This window comes from Orycteropus afer, unplaced genomic scaffold (genome assembly GCF_000298275.1).
Source record: "Orycteropus afer afer isolate SDZICR_OR568_19922 unplaced genomic scaffold, OryAfe1.0 scaffold00662, whole genome shotgun sequence".
In the NCBI taxonomy this organism is placed as follows: Eukaryota; Metazoa; Chordata; class Mammalia; order Tubulidentata; family Orycteropodidae; genus Orycteropus; species Orycteropus afer.
In genome coordinates this window covers 373,857-393,059 of record NW_006922249.1, presented here as the reverse complement: position 1 = coordinate 393,059, position 19,203 = coordinate 373,857, and the positions used below count along the sequence as shown (strand labels likewise).

Here is a 19,203-nt window from a genome sequence, read left to right as displayed (position 1 = left end):
AAATTTTGGTCAATGACATGAGACAAAGTATATGTGAACTGCTGTATGAAAAGTGAATTTACTCTGTAAATCTTCACCCAAATCAAAATAAAATTAAAAAGAAAAAAAACTTGAACTGATACGTTTTTGCTGTGTCTCAACAACAACAAAAACAAATTCCAAAATATTTTTTATTAAAAAAAGAATCAAAAGTCTCTCCCACACAAATCATTGGCTCTTCTAAACTAAGATCAGAAGAAATAAATGGTACCTGGCTAGAAACAGCTTTGGGAATGGTCTCTAGCTTATGGCACACTTGAACCCTGCATGTAGCCATGTCGTTCTGCAGCTTGCCATGCTCTGCTGACGTTGGGACTTTCAGTGGACTTGAATTAATGGCCTGCCGTGTGATTTGGTAACATCGGGACTGTGCCATTTTATTTGTCGACCTTGGGCTTGTCAGCCCCAGCAGCCAGTAGCTGCCTGAGTGAAGAGATGCCTCTAGCTTCAGTAGGCTGGGAGCAAGAGGCAGAGCTGAAACCCAAGGTCGAGGGGCTTTCACACAGCCCCTAGAGCCTGGCACTTTGAACTCGGACTTCTAGCTTCCCAAACTGTAAGCGAATAAACTCCAGTTTGTTCAAGCATTCCATTTGTGGTATATTCTTGTCAGAGCAGCACTAGGTAACCAGAACACTGACTACCACTAATGACTTTTCTGACCAGGGATACAATAGAAGGTCCCAGATATGTATGGTTGGATAGATGGGTGGACAAGCTGAACAATCAGGTATGTCTAGGCAGGTGAAAGTATACCCATGACCATGTATAGCATTGGCAGATGATGTTTCTAATGTGCTATAGGAATGTCCAGGTGTGTAGTAGAGCTGACAAGGGACAGGGTTGTGGTGACTTCCTGGCCACAGCTAGCTACCCTGAGGAAGCAAGTAGCTGGACCTGTGGCCTCAGGGACATCAAGCTCAATTGGTATAACATACTTCACAAAAACACTGTTCTACGTCCTACTTTGGTGAATAGCAACTAGAGTCTTAAAAGCTTACAAGCAGCTATCTAGATGCAACAATGGGTTTCTCCTCATCCAGAGCAAAGAAGAATGAAAAAAAAACAAAGATGCATGTAAAAAATTAGGCCAAGGATCTAGTACACCATGTTATCCTCACCCTGTATGACCATGATAGCAGAAGAACTAGATGGTACCGTACCCACTACCACTATCAAAAAATTTGGAGGGGGATTGGTGCAGGAGATCCTGGAGAGAGAGAGAGTGGGAGAACAATGTGGAGCAAAACTCAAAATCATTAAAAAAAAAAAAAAAAAAAGGGCACGGTTTGTTGGGCTGATTGAGCCTGGTGAGACACCTGAGATTATGGCCTCTAGTTACCTTTCAGTCTAGAACTGAACTCATTCCTGTGGCTTCCAGCCAAACAATAGACAGGCATATGTGGTGAACATTTACATCAGGTAGATATACTCCTTGGAGCCATGAATCATGGGAGACGGCAGTATTTGCACAGAGATAGCTTCAAGGGGTGGGAGTACATGGAAGGGAAGGACACAGGGAAGAGGTGACTGCAGGGAGGAAGTTGGAAGAGAGCTGTTACATTGTGGGGAATTGTAGTCAATGTCATGAAACAAAATGTGTATGAATTGCTGTATGCAAACTGAATTTGCTCTGTAAACTTTCACCCAAATAACAATAAAAATTAAAAGGAAAAAAAAAAAAAAGGTCCAAGATACAGTGTGAGAAAAATGTAGAACAAAAACTAAATTCCTAAAAAACGTTAGACATACTGGACAAATAGAGACTAGAGCAACCCCCAGACTATCACCCTAAGATGCTCTTTGAACTTGGCACTGTAGTCCCTACTAGAGGTCACCATTCAGTCAAATAATAAATTGTCTTATAAAATAAACAATGCCACCAATGAGTAATCAACTACAAGCAGTCCTCGGGTTATAAGTGTTCAAGTTATGTACAATTTGTAGCTACAAATCAACCTCTGTAAAGCCTATTAAAAATTCAGGGTATATACAACCGTTCATGAAAACAAATGGGCACTACTTTGTAAGTGCATCAAAACATTATTATTAACAGGAAGAGAATAACAAAACCACTGAGAAAATTGTCCAAGATTTGCTGGAGGAGAACTTCCCTGATATGATGAAAGATGAGAGTATATCCATTCAGGAAGTCCAACGAACCCCAAACAGGATAGACGCCAAAAGAAAATCACCAGGACATATCATCATCAAACTCATCAAAACCAAAGACAAAGAGAATCCTGAAAGCAGCATAGGAAAAACAAAAAGTTACCTAAAAAGGACAGCCAGTAAGAATAAGCTCTGATTTCTCAGCAGAAACCATGCAAGCGAGAAGGCAGTGGCATGGTATATATTAAAACCCCGAAAGAGAAAAATTTTCAACCAAGAATTATATATCCGGCAAAATTGTCCCTCAACTATGATGGTGAAATTAGGAGATTTCCAGATAAGCAGAAACTAAGGGAATTTGTTAAAACCAGACCAACCTTACAAGACATGCTAAAGGGAGTCCTTTGAACATAGAACCAAAAATAGCAAATAACAACCGACCATTAATACACAAGACGACATAACCCAGAAACCACAGCTATGGACATATCCAAAGTAAAATGAGCTTACAAGATTGTAAACAGGGAACCAGAGACATCAATTGGCAAGTGAGGACAACTACAAACAAAAAGAGGGAAAAAACTGTGTAGTTACAGAACTTCTGAATGGTGAGGAAGTTAAAGCTGCAAGATAGAATGGACTGTTCTAAACTCGGGGAGAAAATTATACATTATGCTGAGTGAAATAAGTCAATCACAAAAGGACAAATATTGTATTAGTCCATTATTTTAAAAGTTAAGGCAAGGTTTGAACCACCCACCTTTTAGTTAGCAGCCTAATACCTTAACCACTACACCATCAGAGCTCCTTGTAACAGTTTAAGAGACATATAAAATAAATTCAGTATGTTAATCTTGTTTGGAAACCGATTCAAACAAATCAACTATAAAAACACTTCTGAGACAACTTTAGGTATTTTAATACAGACTATTAGTTTTTGAAAATTTTTAAAAGATTACAGAAAAAAAGATTGGTGTGGAAGACATAAAACTGTCATAAAATATATAGGCATACTTGATGGTTTCTGAGGAAAACAAGAGCAAATGACATAGAAAAAATATTAAGATGCCTTTATACATTATGCTTCAGTCATAAAATCAGCATCAAAGTTAATGGGGGAAATGCTAGAGGCAGTTTCACTAAGGTCAGGGACAGGTCAAAAATACCACCGTCTCCAATGCAATTTCACATTACTTTCAAGGCATTAGCCATTGACAGCAGTGGAGAATTAGAACCACAAGAATTGTATAACAACTGCTCACTCCAACTCATGGTGACCTTAAAAATCAATACCAAACCCACTGCTGTCAAGTTGATACCGACTCATAGCGACCATTTAGGACAGAGTAGAACTGTCCACTCGATGGCAATAGGTTTTATTTCTTTCTTTATAACAATGATATAGCCTCACCAGGAACTCTGGTGGCATAGTGCCCAAGACATTTGACTACTAACCAGAATGTTGGTTCAAACCCACCAGCTGCTCCTTGGAAGGAAGACTGGGCAATCTATTTCCATAGAGGTACCACCTTGGAAACCCAAGGAGGGGTCACTATGAGTCTGATTCGACTCAACAGCAGTGAGTTTGGTTTTTTGTTTAGAACTGCCCTACAGGATTTCCAAAGCTGTAAATCTTTATTGAAGCAGACTTCCACATCTTTCTCCCACAGAGCTACTGGTGGATTGTCAGTTTGTCATATATGTTGGCTTGTTTGTTGATGTGAATGCTGGAAGCTGTGCCACTGGTATTTCAAACACCAGCAGGGTTGCCCATGGTGGACAGATTTCAGCAGGATTTCCAGACTAAGATTTGTTGTTGTTGTTTGCCATCGAGTCGGCCCCGACTCATAGCGACCCCTCCTTGGGTTTCCAAGGCAGTATCACTAACGGAAGTAGGATTGCCCAACCTTCCTTCCGAGGAGTGGCTGGTGGGTTTGAACCGCCAGCCTTCTGGTGAGCAGTCAAGTGCCTTAGGCACTATGCTCCTAGGAAGGACATACGGGCGGGCCACTTTTGAAAACGCTGGCCACTGAAAACCTTAGTTTTCTAGGGCTGCTAAAACATAAATATCACAAGTGGATACCTGTAACAAACAAATTCATTCTCTCAGGAGGCTAGAAGTCCAAATTCAGGGCGCTAGATCTAGGGGAAGGCTTTCTTTTTCCGACTGCTCTGGAGGAAGGTCCTTGTCTCCTTTCAGTATCTGTGGGTTTGGTGTTCCTTGAAGATGTCTACATGTCTTGGCATTAGTCTTTCTCTGGGTCTAGGAGGTTTGCAGTGCAGGGACCCCAGGTCCAAAGGATGTGTACCACTACTGGCTTTTCTTTCTTGGTGGTAGTAGTTCCTCTCCCTCTGCTCACTTACCTCTCCTTTTATCTCTTGTAAGAGAAAAGGCATTGCAGGCCTCAAGGAAACTCCCCTTACATTGTGTATCAGGGCTGTGACTTGAGTCATGGTGTTACATCCTACATAATCTCCTTATAACTGATTGGCTGATCACATCAGATCATATCACGTGGGATGATTTCATTATTACAGAACTATCAAATTATGTCATTTCTTAATTGCCAAACCACTGAGAATCATGGCCTAGCCAAGTTGACACATTTTTTTGAGGACACAGTTCACTCCATGACAATAGTTAACACATGTAAATTTACACAGGACATCACAGGGAAGGAATGCAGATAGAGACTATTATTGTCATGAGGTTGAAGCAGGTTTTTATGATTTCTCTTTTCCACTCCATGTTTCCTAATCCTGAGGGGTGTGAGCTCCTGGTAGTCCTGCCTCATGGGGTTGCGGTAATCTTCCATTAATTTTGATGCTGGATCCAGGAAATACCAGAATTCCATTTGTAGTCCTAGTACAAATGGAAAAATGTTAACAATGACAGGTGGAAGTGAGAACTGGCAGCGGGTCACTGCCGCTTCACTCTAAGAAGATTGGGCAGATTTGGCTGTCAAGGGAGGGTCATTGGGAGTGGGAAAATTATCCGTTTAATTTTTTGGATTCCAACTCTTTTCTCAATGAATGCCCTTAATTTTACATAAAGCTGTGAACTAACATTTTAAGTGTTTTCACAATTATTAGAAAGCAGTCTGTTAACTGAAAAACAGAGTACCACAAAGTCCCTAGGATTCTGCTTGTGCATCTGGCAATGAGACTTGGGAATCTGAAATTGTCCTCTCATTCTTTAAGCTATCCAGTACTTTTAGAAGCAACCATTTCATTTAAATCTTGAACCAAACTGTCCCCTCAGAACACCTTTTAGCAGAAAAGCAAAGTGACACACAAAATAAAGGATATTACCTGTTAGATCAGAACTCTACTAAATAAGTATCTGTGAGTCCAAAAGGTCAGCACTTAATCTAACGCAAACATGACAAAATACGGGACAAGGAAACCAGAATACTGGAAATGGAGTAACCAGAACACACTTAGAGAATGTTGATACTTTCTGAAAAATGTAATTAATGACATTGACCAATTTGTGTGGAAACTGTCAAATGGGAACCTAACTTGCTGTGTAAACTTTCACCAAAACACAATAAAATATTATTTAAAAAAAAAAAAAAAGCAACTACTTAACTTTACAGGCTGTAAATTCATACTGTTAATTCTCCAGGTCCTCTATTCTGTTGGTAAGTACATTGTAAGCACCCAGAGCCTGCTACCTTCAATGAGCTCTACATGCTAAGAAATAATTTAAATAGCTGTTTCATCTTCATGAGCTCCCATTTACAAAAACTATAGAATTGCTACTCCTTTCAGCCTTAGCTAGGTAAGATTATGAAAATCTGAAACCGCCACCACACGAATTTCTTGAGGGTTTGTTGCTTGCAACCTACTTCCTAGGTATCAATATTTGTGAGTGTTACGGGGTTTTTTTGTTTTTTTTTCCTTCTCCTTACAGTTTAGACCCCCAGTCCTACTACCCAGAGGTGTCAACCTTGAGAGTCATGGTTCTTAATTGGAAGCAACTGAAATCAAAATCAACTAGAACTGTCTAGGTGCAAAAAGGCAAACACTGGAAGGATAAGGGTTCCCTTGTCATGTGGCTGTGCCTTCGTAGTCAGGCAGCTTCAATAGTTGGGCATTGGGACTTCATCTGCATCTAGATTCAGATAATGGGGGTTTCCTAAGTCCAGGACAGCGATTTCCCAAATCCAGCAAGGGGATTTTTATGCTGGGTAGATTTTAACAAAACAAAACAAACAAAAACTCCCTACAAATATCTACTATGTTTTCCACTTTATAATTTCTAGATTTTAGAATTTTTCAGTTGACACTTGGGATTTTTCTGAGAAACACCACATTGCTTGTGGACATTATTATCATTATTATTCCTCTCTGGTGGCATAGTGCCTAAGGCATTTGACTGCTAACCAGAAGGCTGACAGTTCAAACCAACCAGCCACTCCTTGGAAGGAAGGTTGGCCAATCTACTTCCATAGTGATACTGCCTCAGAAACCCAAGGAGGGGTCACTATGAGTCGGATTTGACTCCACAGCAATGAGTTATTATTTATACCTGATTAAAAAAATTATATCATGACCTGGTAATTTCCAAGCAATGCTAAATAATATATTCATAACAGGCAATCTTTTGTTCATCCTCATAGACAATGATAATTTTCAAGTGTGTGTTAACTATTGGTTTGAAATAATTTAAAAATCATATGTGAAATACCCATCTATTCCTAGTGTATGAACTTAAAATCAGGAGTGAATATTATATTTTGCCAAATAATTTTTATGTATTAATTTATATTGTGATCTGTGTGAAAGTCTACAGAGAAAATTGGTTCTGCATTCAACAATTCATATACATTTTGGTTTGTGACATTCATTGTAATCCCCAAAATATAACAGCACTCTTCCCACGTCCTCCCTGTGTTTACCATTTCCCTTCTTTCCTATCCTTCCTGCCGTCTTAGCTTTATCCCTGGGCAAATGCTGCACTCTTGATCTCATATGGTTGCTTGTTCTAAGGAGTGGGCATCTCCCTAGTATTACTGTTCACTTTGTAGGCCTATTGTTTGGCTGAAAGTTGAGCCAGAGGGATGAGTTCAGTTCCAGGCTCAGAAGGGTGTCTAAGTGCCAGAGTCTTGGCAAATACACCAGGTTCTATCAGACCAATAAGCCTGGTCTTGAGTTTTGTTCCATATTTTTTTCCTCCTCTATTCAGGACCTCCTATTATTACTTTCACAGCAGTCAGCATTAGCCAGGCACCATCTAGTTCTTCTGGTTTCAAGGTCGTGGGAGGCTGGGGTTCACATGGTCCATTAGTCCTTTAGACTAATTCTTTCCTTGTGTCTTTGATTTCCAAATGATTTTTTAAACATCTATTGAGATAATCCTTTTTCTTTGGTAAATTATACCAATCAAAAAAAAAAAAACCAAACCCACTGCCCTTGAGTTGGATCTGACTCCTAATGACCCCTCCCTTGGGTTTCTGGGGCTGTATCACTATGGAAGTAGATTGCCCAGTCTTCGTTCTAAGGAGTGGCCAATACATTTTCTTATCTTAACCCATCCCTGCTTTCCTGGAATAAACCTTAATCATGATGCAGTATTCTTTGACTGACATTCTTAGAAAGGAAGAAATGATGAAATAAAAGAGCTGAACAGAAGATTTCCTAGGGCAGTTCAAGAAGACAAAGTAAAGCATTATAACAAAATGTGCAAGACCCGGAGTTAGAAAATCGAAAGAGAAGAACATACTTGGCATTTGTCAAGCTGAAAGCACTGAAGAAAAAATTCAAGCCTTGAGTTACAGTACTGAAGGATTATATGGGCAAAATATTGGAAGGATGCAGGAAGAGCATCAAAAGATGATGGAAGGAAAACACAGTCACTGTACCAAAAAGAATTGGTTGACCTTCAGCCATTTCAGGAGGTAATATATGATCAAGAACTGATGGTATTGATGGAAGAAGTCCAAGTTGCACTGAAGGAGTTAGTGAAAAACAAGTCACCAGGCATTAAGGGAATACTCACTGAAATATTTCAACAAATTGATGTAGTGCTGGAGGTGTACACTCATTTATGGCAAGAGATTTGGAAGACAGCTACCTGGCCAACTGACTGAAGAGATCCGTATGTGTGCCTATTCCAAAGAAAACTGATCAAACAGAATGTGGGTATTAGCAAACAATATTAATACCACACACTAGTAAAATTTTGCTGAGGATAATTCAAAAACTGTTGCAGCAATATATTGACAGGGAACTGCCAGAAATTCAAGCTAAATTCAGAAGAGTATATGAAATGAGGGGTATCATCATTGCTGATGTCAGATGGATTCTGGCTGGAAGCAAAGAATACCAGAAATTACCTTTGTTTTATTGACTATGCAAAGGCATTCAACTGTGTGGATCATAACAAATTATGAGTAACATTGGGAAGTACAGGAATTCCAGAATAGTTGATCGTGCTTACAAGGAACCTGTACATAGACCAAGAAGCTGTTGTTCAAACAGAACAAACTCCATAGTTTAAATTCAGGAAGTGTGTATGCCAGGGTTGCATCCTTTCACCATACTTAACTCATCTGTATGTTGAGTAAATAATCCAGGAATCTGGACTACGCGAAGAACGCAGCTTCAGGACTGGAGGAAAACTCATTAACCACCTGTGTTATGCAGATGACAATACTGCTTGTTCAAATTGAAACATTTACTGATGAAGTTCAGACTACAGTCTTCAGAATGGATTACACCTCAACATAAAGAACACGAAAATCCTCAGAAATGAACCAGTAAGCAACATCATGGTAAATGGAGAAAAGATTGAAGTCAGGGATTTCATTTTACTTGGATCCACAATGAACACCCAGGGAAGCAACAGTCAAGAAATCTATCAAAAGACCTCTTTAGTGTTAAGAAGCAAGGATGTCACTTTGAAGATTAAGTTGTACCTATCCCAAGGCATGGTATTTTCAATCACCTCATATGCATGTAAAAGCTGCACAATGAATGTAGACTAAAGATGAGTTGAAGCCTTTGAATTGTGTTGGCAAAGAATAATGAAAATACTAGACTGCCAGAAGAACAAAGCTCTCATGGATGAAGTGCAGCCAGAATGTTCTCTACAAGCAAGAATAGTCAGACCTTATCTACTTTGGTCATGTTGTCAGAAAGTGCATGCAATTCCCTGAAGAAGGATATCATGGTTGGTATAGAGGGTCAGCAAAAAAGGAAAAGACTTTCAATAAGATGGATTGATACAGTGGCTGCAATGATAAACTCAAGCACAACAAGGATTGTGATGGCGGCACAGGACGAGTGTTTCATTCTGTTGTACATAGGGTCTCTGTGAGTCAGAAGTGAGTCAACCGTATCTAACAATTTTTAAGTTGCTTTTCCATGTGCTTTTTAGTCTATTCATCAGCACTTCTGGAAGGAAAAAAAAACCCAAACCCACTGCCACCCAGTCAATTCCAAATCGGTGACCCTATAGGACAGAGAAGAAATGCCCCATAGTGATTCCAAAGCTGTAAACCTTTATGGATGCAGAGCACCACATCTTTCTTCCTCGGAGTGGCTGTGGATTCAAACCGCCAACCTTTTGTTTAGTAGCTAAGTGTAACCACTGCACCACCAAGGCTCCTGGAAAAGCAGGCAGATATTACTAATCTCGTTTTTCATGAGGACCAAAGCAGTGGAACTTCAACATGATGAAAATCAACTAGTAACCAAATTTGTCATTTGTGGAAGTAAACAAAGTTCAGGAAGCCAAAGTGATTTGTGGATTAATAAAACTGGCAATTTTAGAGTGGAAAACTTTACTAGCAGTCGGTATTACATATATGCATTATGAATCACAACTACCAATACCTACACTTAACCTATGAAAAATATTTAGCATAATTGGTTGTTACTGAACCTATAGACAAAAAAATGGCAAGTTTAGAAAAAAGAAAAGCAAGTTCTATTCTTTCTTTAGAGGCAGGGGAAAGACCAGTTTGTTTTTTAGGTGAAATATTCGGTGGCCTTTAGCACTGTCACAATGTTGTGTAACCATCACCTCTACTTAGTACCAAAATATTTTTACCACCCCAAAAGAAAATCTCATGCCCATTAGTTATTCCCTATTCCCCTAGCTTCTGGCAGCTATCAGTTAACTGCCTCTGGATTTACCTATTCTGGACATGTCATATATATCTTGAGGCCTTTTTAGCTGGCTTTTTAGTATATTTTCAAGGTTGATTCACGTTCTAGCGTTTATCAGTACTCAATTCCTTTTTTGGCTAAATCCTATTCCACTGTATATATACATACCACGAGCTGTTTATCCATTCATCAGTTGATGGACATTTGTTTTTCACTTTTTGGCTATTACGAATAATGCTTCCATAAACATTAGTGTACAAGGTTTTTCTTAGGTATATACCTATAAGTGGGATCACTGGGTCAAATAATTCTATGTTTAAATTTGTAAAGAACTGCCAAACTTTCTATAGTAGTGCACCATTTTACACCATCAACAGTGGATAACAGTTCATTTCTTCACATCACTTATTTTCCTTCTTTCAGATTATAGCTATGCTAGTGGTTACTGGAGGAAGACTGGGCGATCTACTTTGGTAAAGATTTATAGCCTCAGAAACCCAATGGAGGTCACTATGAGTTAGAACAACTCATGGAAGATTTTTTTGAGGGGGTGGGGGCTGTTAGCGGTTGTGAAGAGTGGTATCTCTTAGTTTTGATTTGCTTTTCCCTAGTGAAGCATTTTCTCACGTGCTTATTGCCTATTCATGTAACCTCCTTACCCTTATTAATTTCCATGAGATAACATCAAGAATCTAAATAGGCAACCAATGATGTAGAACCAGCTTTCTGCCTTCCTATTCAGTATTGTGTGTGTGTGACTGGATGATGTGCAGACACGCACTCTCTAATTCATCTCCACTAGGTTTACTTATGAGTTCTGGTGGCGTAGTGTCCAAGGCATTTGACTGCTAACCAGCCTGGTGGTTCAAACCCACCAGCCACTCCTTGAAAGGAAGGCTGGGCAATCTACTTCCATAGTGATATCGTCTTGGAAACCTAAGGAGGGGTCCCTATGAGTAGGATCCAACTTGACGGCAGTACATCATCACATTTACTTAGTAAGTGGGACAAATATTTTTTTCTACAGAGTTTAGATCTATAGTGAACACACAATTTTAAACTGACTGGAATATGATTAAGACACTACTCTTACATACCAATGAATGTGACTCAACTCAATAAACATTTATTGAACACCTACCATGTGTAAAGCAATGTGCTAGGCACTGGAGATAAATGACCCTCTCAAAAAACACAATCCCTGCTCTCTGGCTCACAATCTAGTTTTTAGAAGATATACATAGGGCAAAAATTGCCACTGCAATGAAAACACAGCTGCTTAGAAAAAGAGATCACAGAACTTAAATTGCTGCTTAATAAGCTTTTGGCTTTTTATGATTCTAGTATAGCCATGGCACCAGTCCATGTAACTTTATTTACCCATCTTAGGAATAGGTTCTCATTGAAGAGTACTGTCAATATTTATGGATGGGTGATACATATTTATGAGGCAAAAATTACTCTTGTCCAGAAGAACAGAAAAATTGTCATTCAGTATAATGATTCAAGAAGCCAACATGCCAGGAGCACAATGCTTCAACTCGATCTACTTTGAGCAAAGTAACAAAGATGATGTTTGTATTACAAGACAAATTTTATAAAAACTCATGTGAATTACAACTTTGATGCAGTAACTTCAATAAAAGCAAATGTTCAGTGTTGCCTTAACAAAGAAAACTGAATAAAGTTTACCACAGAAAATTATTTTCAATAAATACACTAGAAAAAGAGTATATGAAGTCACATTGAAAAATAATTTAACTACTTTTATTTCCAAGGGTAAGTTTGAGGCTTTAAACTTGGTTCTGTGACCTTCTTCCTGACCCAACATGGCCACTCACCTTAATTCAGTAGGTTTGGATCTAAAACATTTATTGACTGCTGCATAGTATTTAAAGCAAAGCATCTCCCACCATGGAGGCTATTCAAAAGAGTATTTATTACAAGCTCTAAAGGCAGTTCCAGAAACATTTTGAGCAACAACAGCCCTATTAAGTGAAGGATAATATTCATTTGGATATGTTATATATTTTTAAAGCATTTATTTTATAGGCACACTTCATGCATTAACATCTTAGCTCAATTCTACCACTTAAGTATCCTGTGTATTGTTTATTTCAACTCTAATAACTATGACTTTCTTTTCTGGGTACAGCATTCATCTGCAGTCTCTAGCATCTAAGCACTGCATTTGTTCTAATTAATCTGAACTACAATTTGGATCTAGAATCTCAGCAAATTAGCATGTGACATTGAATTATCATTTTTAAAAATTTAAAACAAGGTACATATTGGCTGAGCTCAAATGGCAGCTGTAAGAAACTTCTGATTTTCAAACAGTTGAAATTATGAAAAGACAAAATTATTGATCATCTAAAGAAAATGTACATTCCATTTCAAAATTATACAAGACTGATAGACTCCTGCAATACTCTAGACTAGAAATGACCCTACATTGATGCAAATGTAAAACGTATTTGAAAAGCCTGCATCAAAATTTAATATGCTGTGTAGGAGAGAGCCTGGATAAAGTGGGAGAATAATGTAGAACAAAACTAAAAAAATTAAATTTAAAAAGAAAATAAAGGAGGGGGGGGACCAGGTTTGCTAGTCTGATAGAGCCTGAGAGCACCACTGAGACTATGGCCCCCAGCTAGCTTTCAGCTCCAGAACTGAACCCATTCCTGTGGCTTCCAGCCAAACGAAAGACGGCCATATGAGCTTAACATTTACATTAGCTACACACACTCCTTGGAGAGAAAAATCACGGGAGAATAAAAGGGCTGTGTATGCACAGGGAGACAGCTTGGTGGGGGGCAGGAGTGCATGGGAGGGAAGGACACAGGGAAGAGGTAACTGTGAGGAGGAAGTGGGAGGGGAGCTGTTGCACTGTGGGAAATTGCAGTGAATGTCATGAGACAAAGTGTATGTGAGCTGCTGTAAGGAAAGTGAATTTGCTCCGTAAACTTTCACCCAAATCACAATTAAAAAATAAAAGAAAATGTAATATGCTATAGTGAAAATCCTAACAATGGATCTGGGTCAGCTGGTATGTATGGAAGTAACCACATGCTTTATTACATAAAGTAACAGGAGGCTCTAATTAAAGGATTTTAGATAATTCTGATTGAACAAAGTCACTAACTTTCAATTTTCTTATCCTGTCATTTTTTACATGCTTTTCTGAATAATAAAGCAACTATCATAAATAAAAGTCTTAATAGAACACATCTAGGCCAAATGTAATAAAATATTTTTATATAAAAAGGACGAGCATCTAGTACTACAAAGGGAAATAAAAATTTGTACCTATGCCCCACTTACTCCTACATGAGAATAGTAACATACAACAAATACAATTCTTATAGAACAATTTGATGAGTAAGGCAAGGAAGTCTATCATAAAGCAACTTTAAAATTTCCCAGTTTAAAAAACTGGAGAATGTGGAAGCAACAAATAAAGAAATTATATCTGCAGCTAAATGATGACACATTACTAGGTGCATGAATGAGTGTCAGGTTCTAAAACTGGCACTGCATATACTGGTGTGAAAATGTAAATCCCCTTTGTATCACCAATTACTGGTAATCAGAGTTAATATAGTTAATATAAAACAACTTCAAGGATTCTAAATTGATCTAATTTATTTAGTACTTATGTGGAATACTTAATGACTAATTTGAAAGCATCAAAAACTGAAATTTATAGCCTTTATATTAAAAGCCATTTTATCTCTAGTTCACAATACAAATCTGATTGTATCTGTAATTTCAAAATCTTGGATTTGAGAAACATCTACAAACACAACCATGTACATTAAAAAATAAAGGTAGTTATATTCTCACCTCCAAATTTTATAGATGTAAAATTGAGGCCCACTGACTTGTTCAAGGTCACAAGACTAATCAGCCCAAGATTTCAGACTTTCTAACTCCCAGTTTGGTGCCCTGTCTAATATATCAATACCAAAACAGTTCTAGCCTAATAAATATTTGTTTAAACCAACAAACTATCAGGAACAGTATTCAAGCGTTTATCCTAACAGGAATATAAAATCTTAGCCCAAGTATGAGTGGCCTACATTTAGTCAGATTTACATGTTGTAAATAAAATACCACATATATAAAATGAATGGTATCTACTGACTACCAGACCGTATTTCATCAAACTTAGACATAACCAATTAGAGGTTCAACTTAGCACTGCTAAGTCTGAATACATTCAAGCTTTGTCAGTTTGTTCCGACATTTCCTCTATAGACTAGGGACTACTGGGGGTAATTTAAATACTCTTCCATTGTTGTAGCAATTTTATATTATTTCTCAGAATAATTGTACAACTTTAAAAGAATAATTGGTAAGTTTAGCAACGTGATTCACACCAAGATGATAGCTCTATGCATAAAAAGGTATCTCTAAATGTATTTATCTGTTAGCATGAGCTGAATTTACTGCTTATAATAAATTACATTTCTCAGTATCAATAGGACTCTTCAAAAGTAGGGAGTTCATTAACTGTCAATAATACCTGCTTGAAAGATAAGTAATCTCAGAAGCAGAAAATAAACAGTACAAAAATGAACTATTAGAATAAAACAAAGGATGCTGTAATATTTTCTGTGCAGAAAAAAATATTGAAGGATGTTAAACATATTTGATAAGTTTACTACCAAGTATGACAGAATGAAAGTTTCAATGCTACATAAAATAATTATCTCCTAAATTTAACCAAATAAAAATTTCCACCATTTAATAATATGGTGAGATATACTGAAGCAAACAGTTCAAGAATCTTCAGAAAAAGAGAAAATTAAGGCTAAAGAGATCAAACAAACATCAAGTGTTCATCATACCTTTTAGTCAATGCAGTCATCATTAACATGTACCATTTACCAAAATATATACACATTTTCCTAAATTTCATTTTAGGTCTATTTAATGTTTAAATTTAAGGCTACTTCTGGATCTAACACACAAAGTAACCTACTAAAACCAATCAAAGTTAAACTTTATTTTTAACTATTACCTTGGCCTTTGAGATCATCATTTAGGTTTATAATTGCCATTATTTGTCACCAAGTAGCAGAATAAACTTCTGTACTAAAATATGTACCAGTATGTCTTACAAAGTTACTAAAATATATGCAATTAACATTTATATTTAACTACTTTCAGTAAGATGGAAAGCATAATGCTTAGATTTTTTTAAGAACATAAAATTACCTTTATAGATCTAGGTTGTTTATGTTTGATTTGTGCAGTTTCTAGAAAAACTGGTTCATATTAAGCCAATCCTGGAAGATGTAAGCAAAAATTTTAATTTAAAGACCCTACAATGACACCTATATTCTATTATTAAGGTAGTAATAATGCATATCCCAGTGCTTCTTTTCCCGTGCCTAACTACAGAGATGCTCTGTCAGTCGTCTTTCCTTTTTTTCGTCTTAATATGAAAGCTGAATGACCTCCTTATGAGTTTGGTTTCAGTAGACGAACCAAAAACTATGGGTATCTTATTTATTGAGATATATTTTCTTTACTAGGAAATAATTCATGTAGCATATCAAGGTGCTTAATAATAAATTTTCACTGTACTTCTCCATATTTTTCATATTTTTTTAACATTTCAACTAGATGGAGGAAGACCAGAATAGTTCAGAAAAGTCTAGCTTTTAAGATATGAAGTTCACAGTGTGCCTTTTTAAATAATTAAGTAACTGCAAGTATTCTAATCACAACTAGGGATTTTTTTAAGAGTAACTGCAAATGAAGCTTTATGTAAGTCAATGGCAGTACAATACTTTGGATCGACCAAAATGTACAATTCACAAGAAATCAAAGTAATGCAGTTTACTGGTTGACCATATGGATACAGATCTTAAAAGCTACTACTCCAAAAGCTGTATCTGGAGCTTTTAAAGGAAGTTCTTAAATTGTAGCAATAAACAAAAAGACAAGATACATTTAAACAATACTGCAGTTTATCAAAAGACACATAAGAAATTTCAAATATTATGTCTTTGGAAGTTATAAAAATCAATGTTTTGGCTAAGTTATAAACATGTCTATAATGCAATTACTTGTCTAACTCTACTAATGTTAATGATGGCTATAAGATCAGGTTTTTTAAAAAACACCAAAAACAGAAAAATACTTAGCCCCATTATTTATTTACCTGTACAATTTGCTCATTTATGCCTAAATTTCAGCATTTAACTACATCATCACTGCTCTAATTTTCAAACTCATATCCAAAGGATAAGGCAAAACCACCTACAAATCAGCAATGTGTTTATTCCTCAGTTTGTGAAAATGTCCTTAATTTGTTGATGCAGCAAACAAATTTCAACTCTGATTGCTATGCAAAAAGAACAAAAGATAATCTGCTTTGCAACGAACTTTATATAGTTCAATTGCATACAGGCAACATGCTATACGAAAAATTACTAATTGAACTATGGGTATTAAATACTGAAAAAAGTTAACAGTTTATTATAATTTATTTTATTTAACAATCTAAGAAGTTCGCAGCCATCAGCAGTTCCAGTGCAATTTCAGGTGCAATTGGGAATTCGGGAATTTCGGTGGAGCTGTTAGTGTAGCGAACCTTGTAGGTAAAATACATGCATACTTTTGATAGCACATGTGAAGGGATCTCTCTAAAATTGACCTCATTGGTTTCATTCTCAGCAAACTGACCTGTAAAACAAAAGTAACACATTAATAGAACTACTAGTATGAAATTAAATACTTAGCTCTGATTACAGAATATAAACAAAATATTTTTTGTTTATATTCTGTATAAACAAAATATACAGATTTGAGCAACATCTACTTACACAACTGTGTTCATTAAAAAAATAAAGGATGGTAAACATAACCCTATAGATTCTTACCTCCAAATTTTATAGATGTGAAATTGAGGCCTTGTTGAGTTCAAGACTGCATTTTAAAATTCTAATGCTTTCCCAGAGGGTTAGATTAAGTAGCTTTTCCTGAGACCTTAGGTGGCATGATTGTTCAGAGCAGAAAAAGCTAAACTGTTTTTTTGTTTTGTTTTGTTACAAGAATCAGTCCAGGGAATCAAGTCTTTATGGGTCCTCAGGTGCCCTATGCTCTACTGAATTGCCATATAAAAATAAAGTTAGCACAAATAATAGATTTTCTGATTGCGCTTTCCACTAGTGAGCCAAATATACAAAACACAAAATAGTAAGAAAGATTGATATTTTAAGTCACTTTCCTTCTATAACACTACATACACTGTTTTTCAGTCATCCTTAAAATTTCTTTAGCTATACAAAGGTTGTATCATTAAGTCTTTACTCACAGAGACAAAATTTTTCTTAGCAATCTGGTACTAGCACTATGTACTGAATACAAAAGGCATTTTACATCTAAAAACATTTTCTGAAAATGCTCTTTTTTAATTTCCTAGTAACAGTCTATTGGTTGGAGGTAGAGTAGTGATGTAGGAGAGAAGGACTCAGCAACTGACTGACAACAATGAGGTAAAATCTGGTTTGCCAATAACTAAAACTCTCTTCTTTGAATAAAAGTATTACCACCGATAGGCATTTAATTAAGCCTTTGACATACTAGACATTAGTGTTTCTTTTTTTATTGAGGTGAAATTCATATAACATAAAATTAGCTACATTAAAGCACACAATTTCAGTGACATTTTGTACATTTACAATGGAGTGCAACTACCCCCTTGATCCAGTTATAAAACCCTTTCATCATTACTCCTACCCCCCAAAATTCCATACCCATTAATCACTATTAGTCACTATTCCCACTATCCTTTGCATTTAGCAATCACCACTCTTATGTATATACCCAAAGGAATTTAAAACAGTACATTCAAATACATGCTTGAGTTCATTAACAGCCTTATTCAAAATAGCCAAAAAGTGGGAACTAAGTGTCTACAACTGATAAATGGATTAACAAACTATGGTATGTTCACATTACGTAGTATTATTCAGCCATAAAAAGGAATGAAGTACTGATACATGTTACAAAGAGGATGAACCTTGAAAATACTATGCTAAATGAAAGAAGCTAGACACAAAAGGCCACATATTGTATGATGCATTTATATGAAACATAGGCAAATCCATAGAAACAGAAAGCAAATCAGTGAGTGCTAGGGCTGTGGGACGTAGGGAATGAGGAATGACTGCTTAATGAGTATGATTTTACTTACTGGGTGATAAAAATGTTTTAGAACTAGACAGAAGGGAAAGTTACAAAATACTATAAATGTACTGAATGCCACTGAATTGTATACTTCAAAATGGTTAACTTTGTTATAGGGATTTTACCTCAATAAAAAAAAAAACGGGGAAAAAAAAGATTAAGAATAGGAATTTGGGAGGTGGTTTACTATAGATAAACTTCGTATGTAAATCAGGAGCACATATCATTAATCAGAGTCCTTCTGTGGTGAATAAGGTGAACATGGATACTACTGTAGGGAAGCAAACCTTCCTATTACAAAATAATCGATTCAGTCTTACTGAAACTTACTGGGTAAATAACTGAAAAGAGGAAATAAGAGAAATGAGTATTTTCCAGTGTAAGATAATCATGCAATAATGGTACAACAGTTACTCTCTCTTTCAATGTTATGAGTTATTTAATTCAAATTAAAAATATAACCATCAAACATTAAAAGTACAGATATATGAAGATAAAATAAAGAAATCTACCCACCCGGGCCACTCAACATGGCTTTTATTGTTCCTGATGTTAGCGCATGTTCTCTTTTTACAATGAATTCATGACCATCAGAAGATATCAATTTGACATACATGGCATCTGGGCCTTCACAGCCACCATAAGTTTTCTCCTCTCCATCTAAAGTAAAGTAGTGAAGTGATTTTTGAATGACATGGTTTGTTAAAAATAAGTACAAACTATGTGATAGAT

At 36.5% G+C, this 19,203-nt stretch overlaps 1 protein-coding gene across 1 annotated transcript; it reads right to left on the bottom strand.

Annotated features, from left to right (window-relative positions):
- Positions 1-16,774: 16,774 nt before the first annotated feature.
- On the bottom strand, positions 16,775-19,129 carry ELOC (elongin C). The gene is made up of 2 exons (XM_007956759.2): positions 18,988-19,129; positions 16,775-16,965 (listed from the first exon to the last, which is right to left on the bottom strand). The coding sequence occupies exons 1-2, from the start codon at positions 19,085-19,087 to the stop codon at positions 16,775-16,777; spliced, it is 291 nt and encodes a 96-aa protein (XP_007954950.2). The 5' UTR covers positions 19,088-19,129.
- Positions 19,130-19,203: the final 74 nt, after the last annotated feature.

Excerpts from the sequence above, each read along its gene's own strand:
- ELOC (XM_007956759.2), bottom strand. The coding sequence starts at position 19,087 with ATGTATGTCAAATTGATATCTTCTGATGGTCATGAATTCATTGTAAAA. Across the intron at positions 16,966-18,987 it reads AGCCATGTTGAGTGGCCCGG|GTCAGTTTGCTGAGAATGAA; the intron begins GTGGGTAGATTT and ends TTTGTTTTACAG.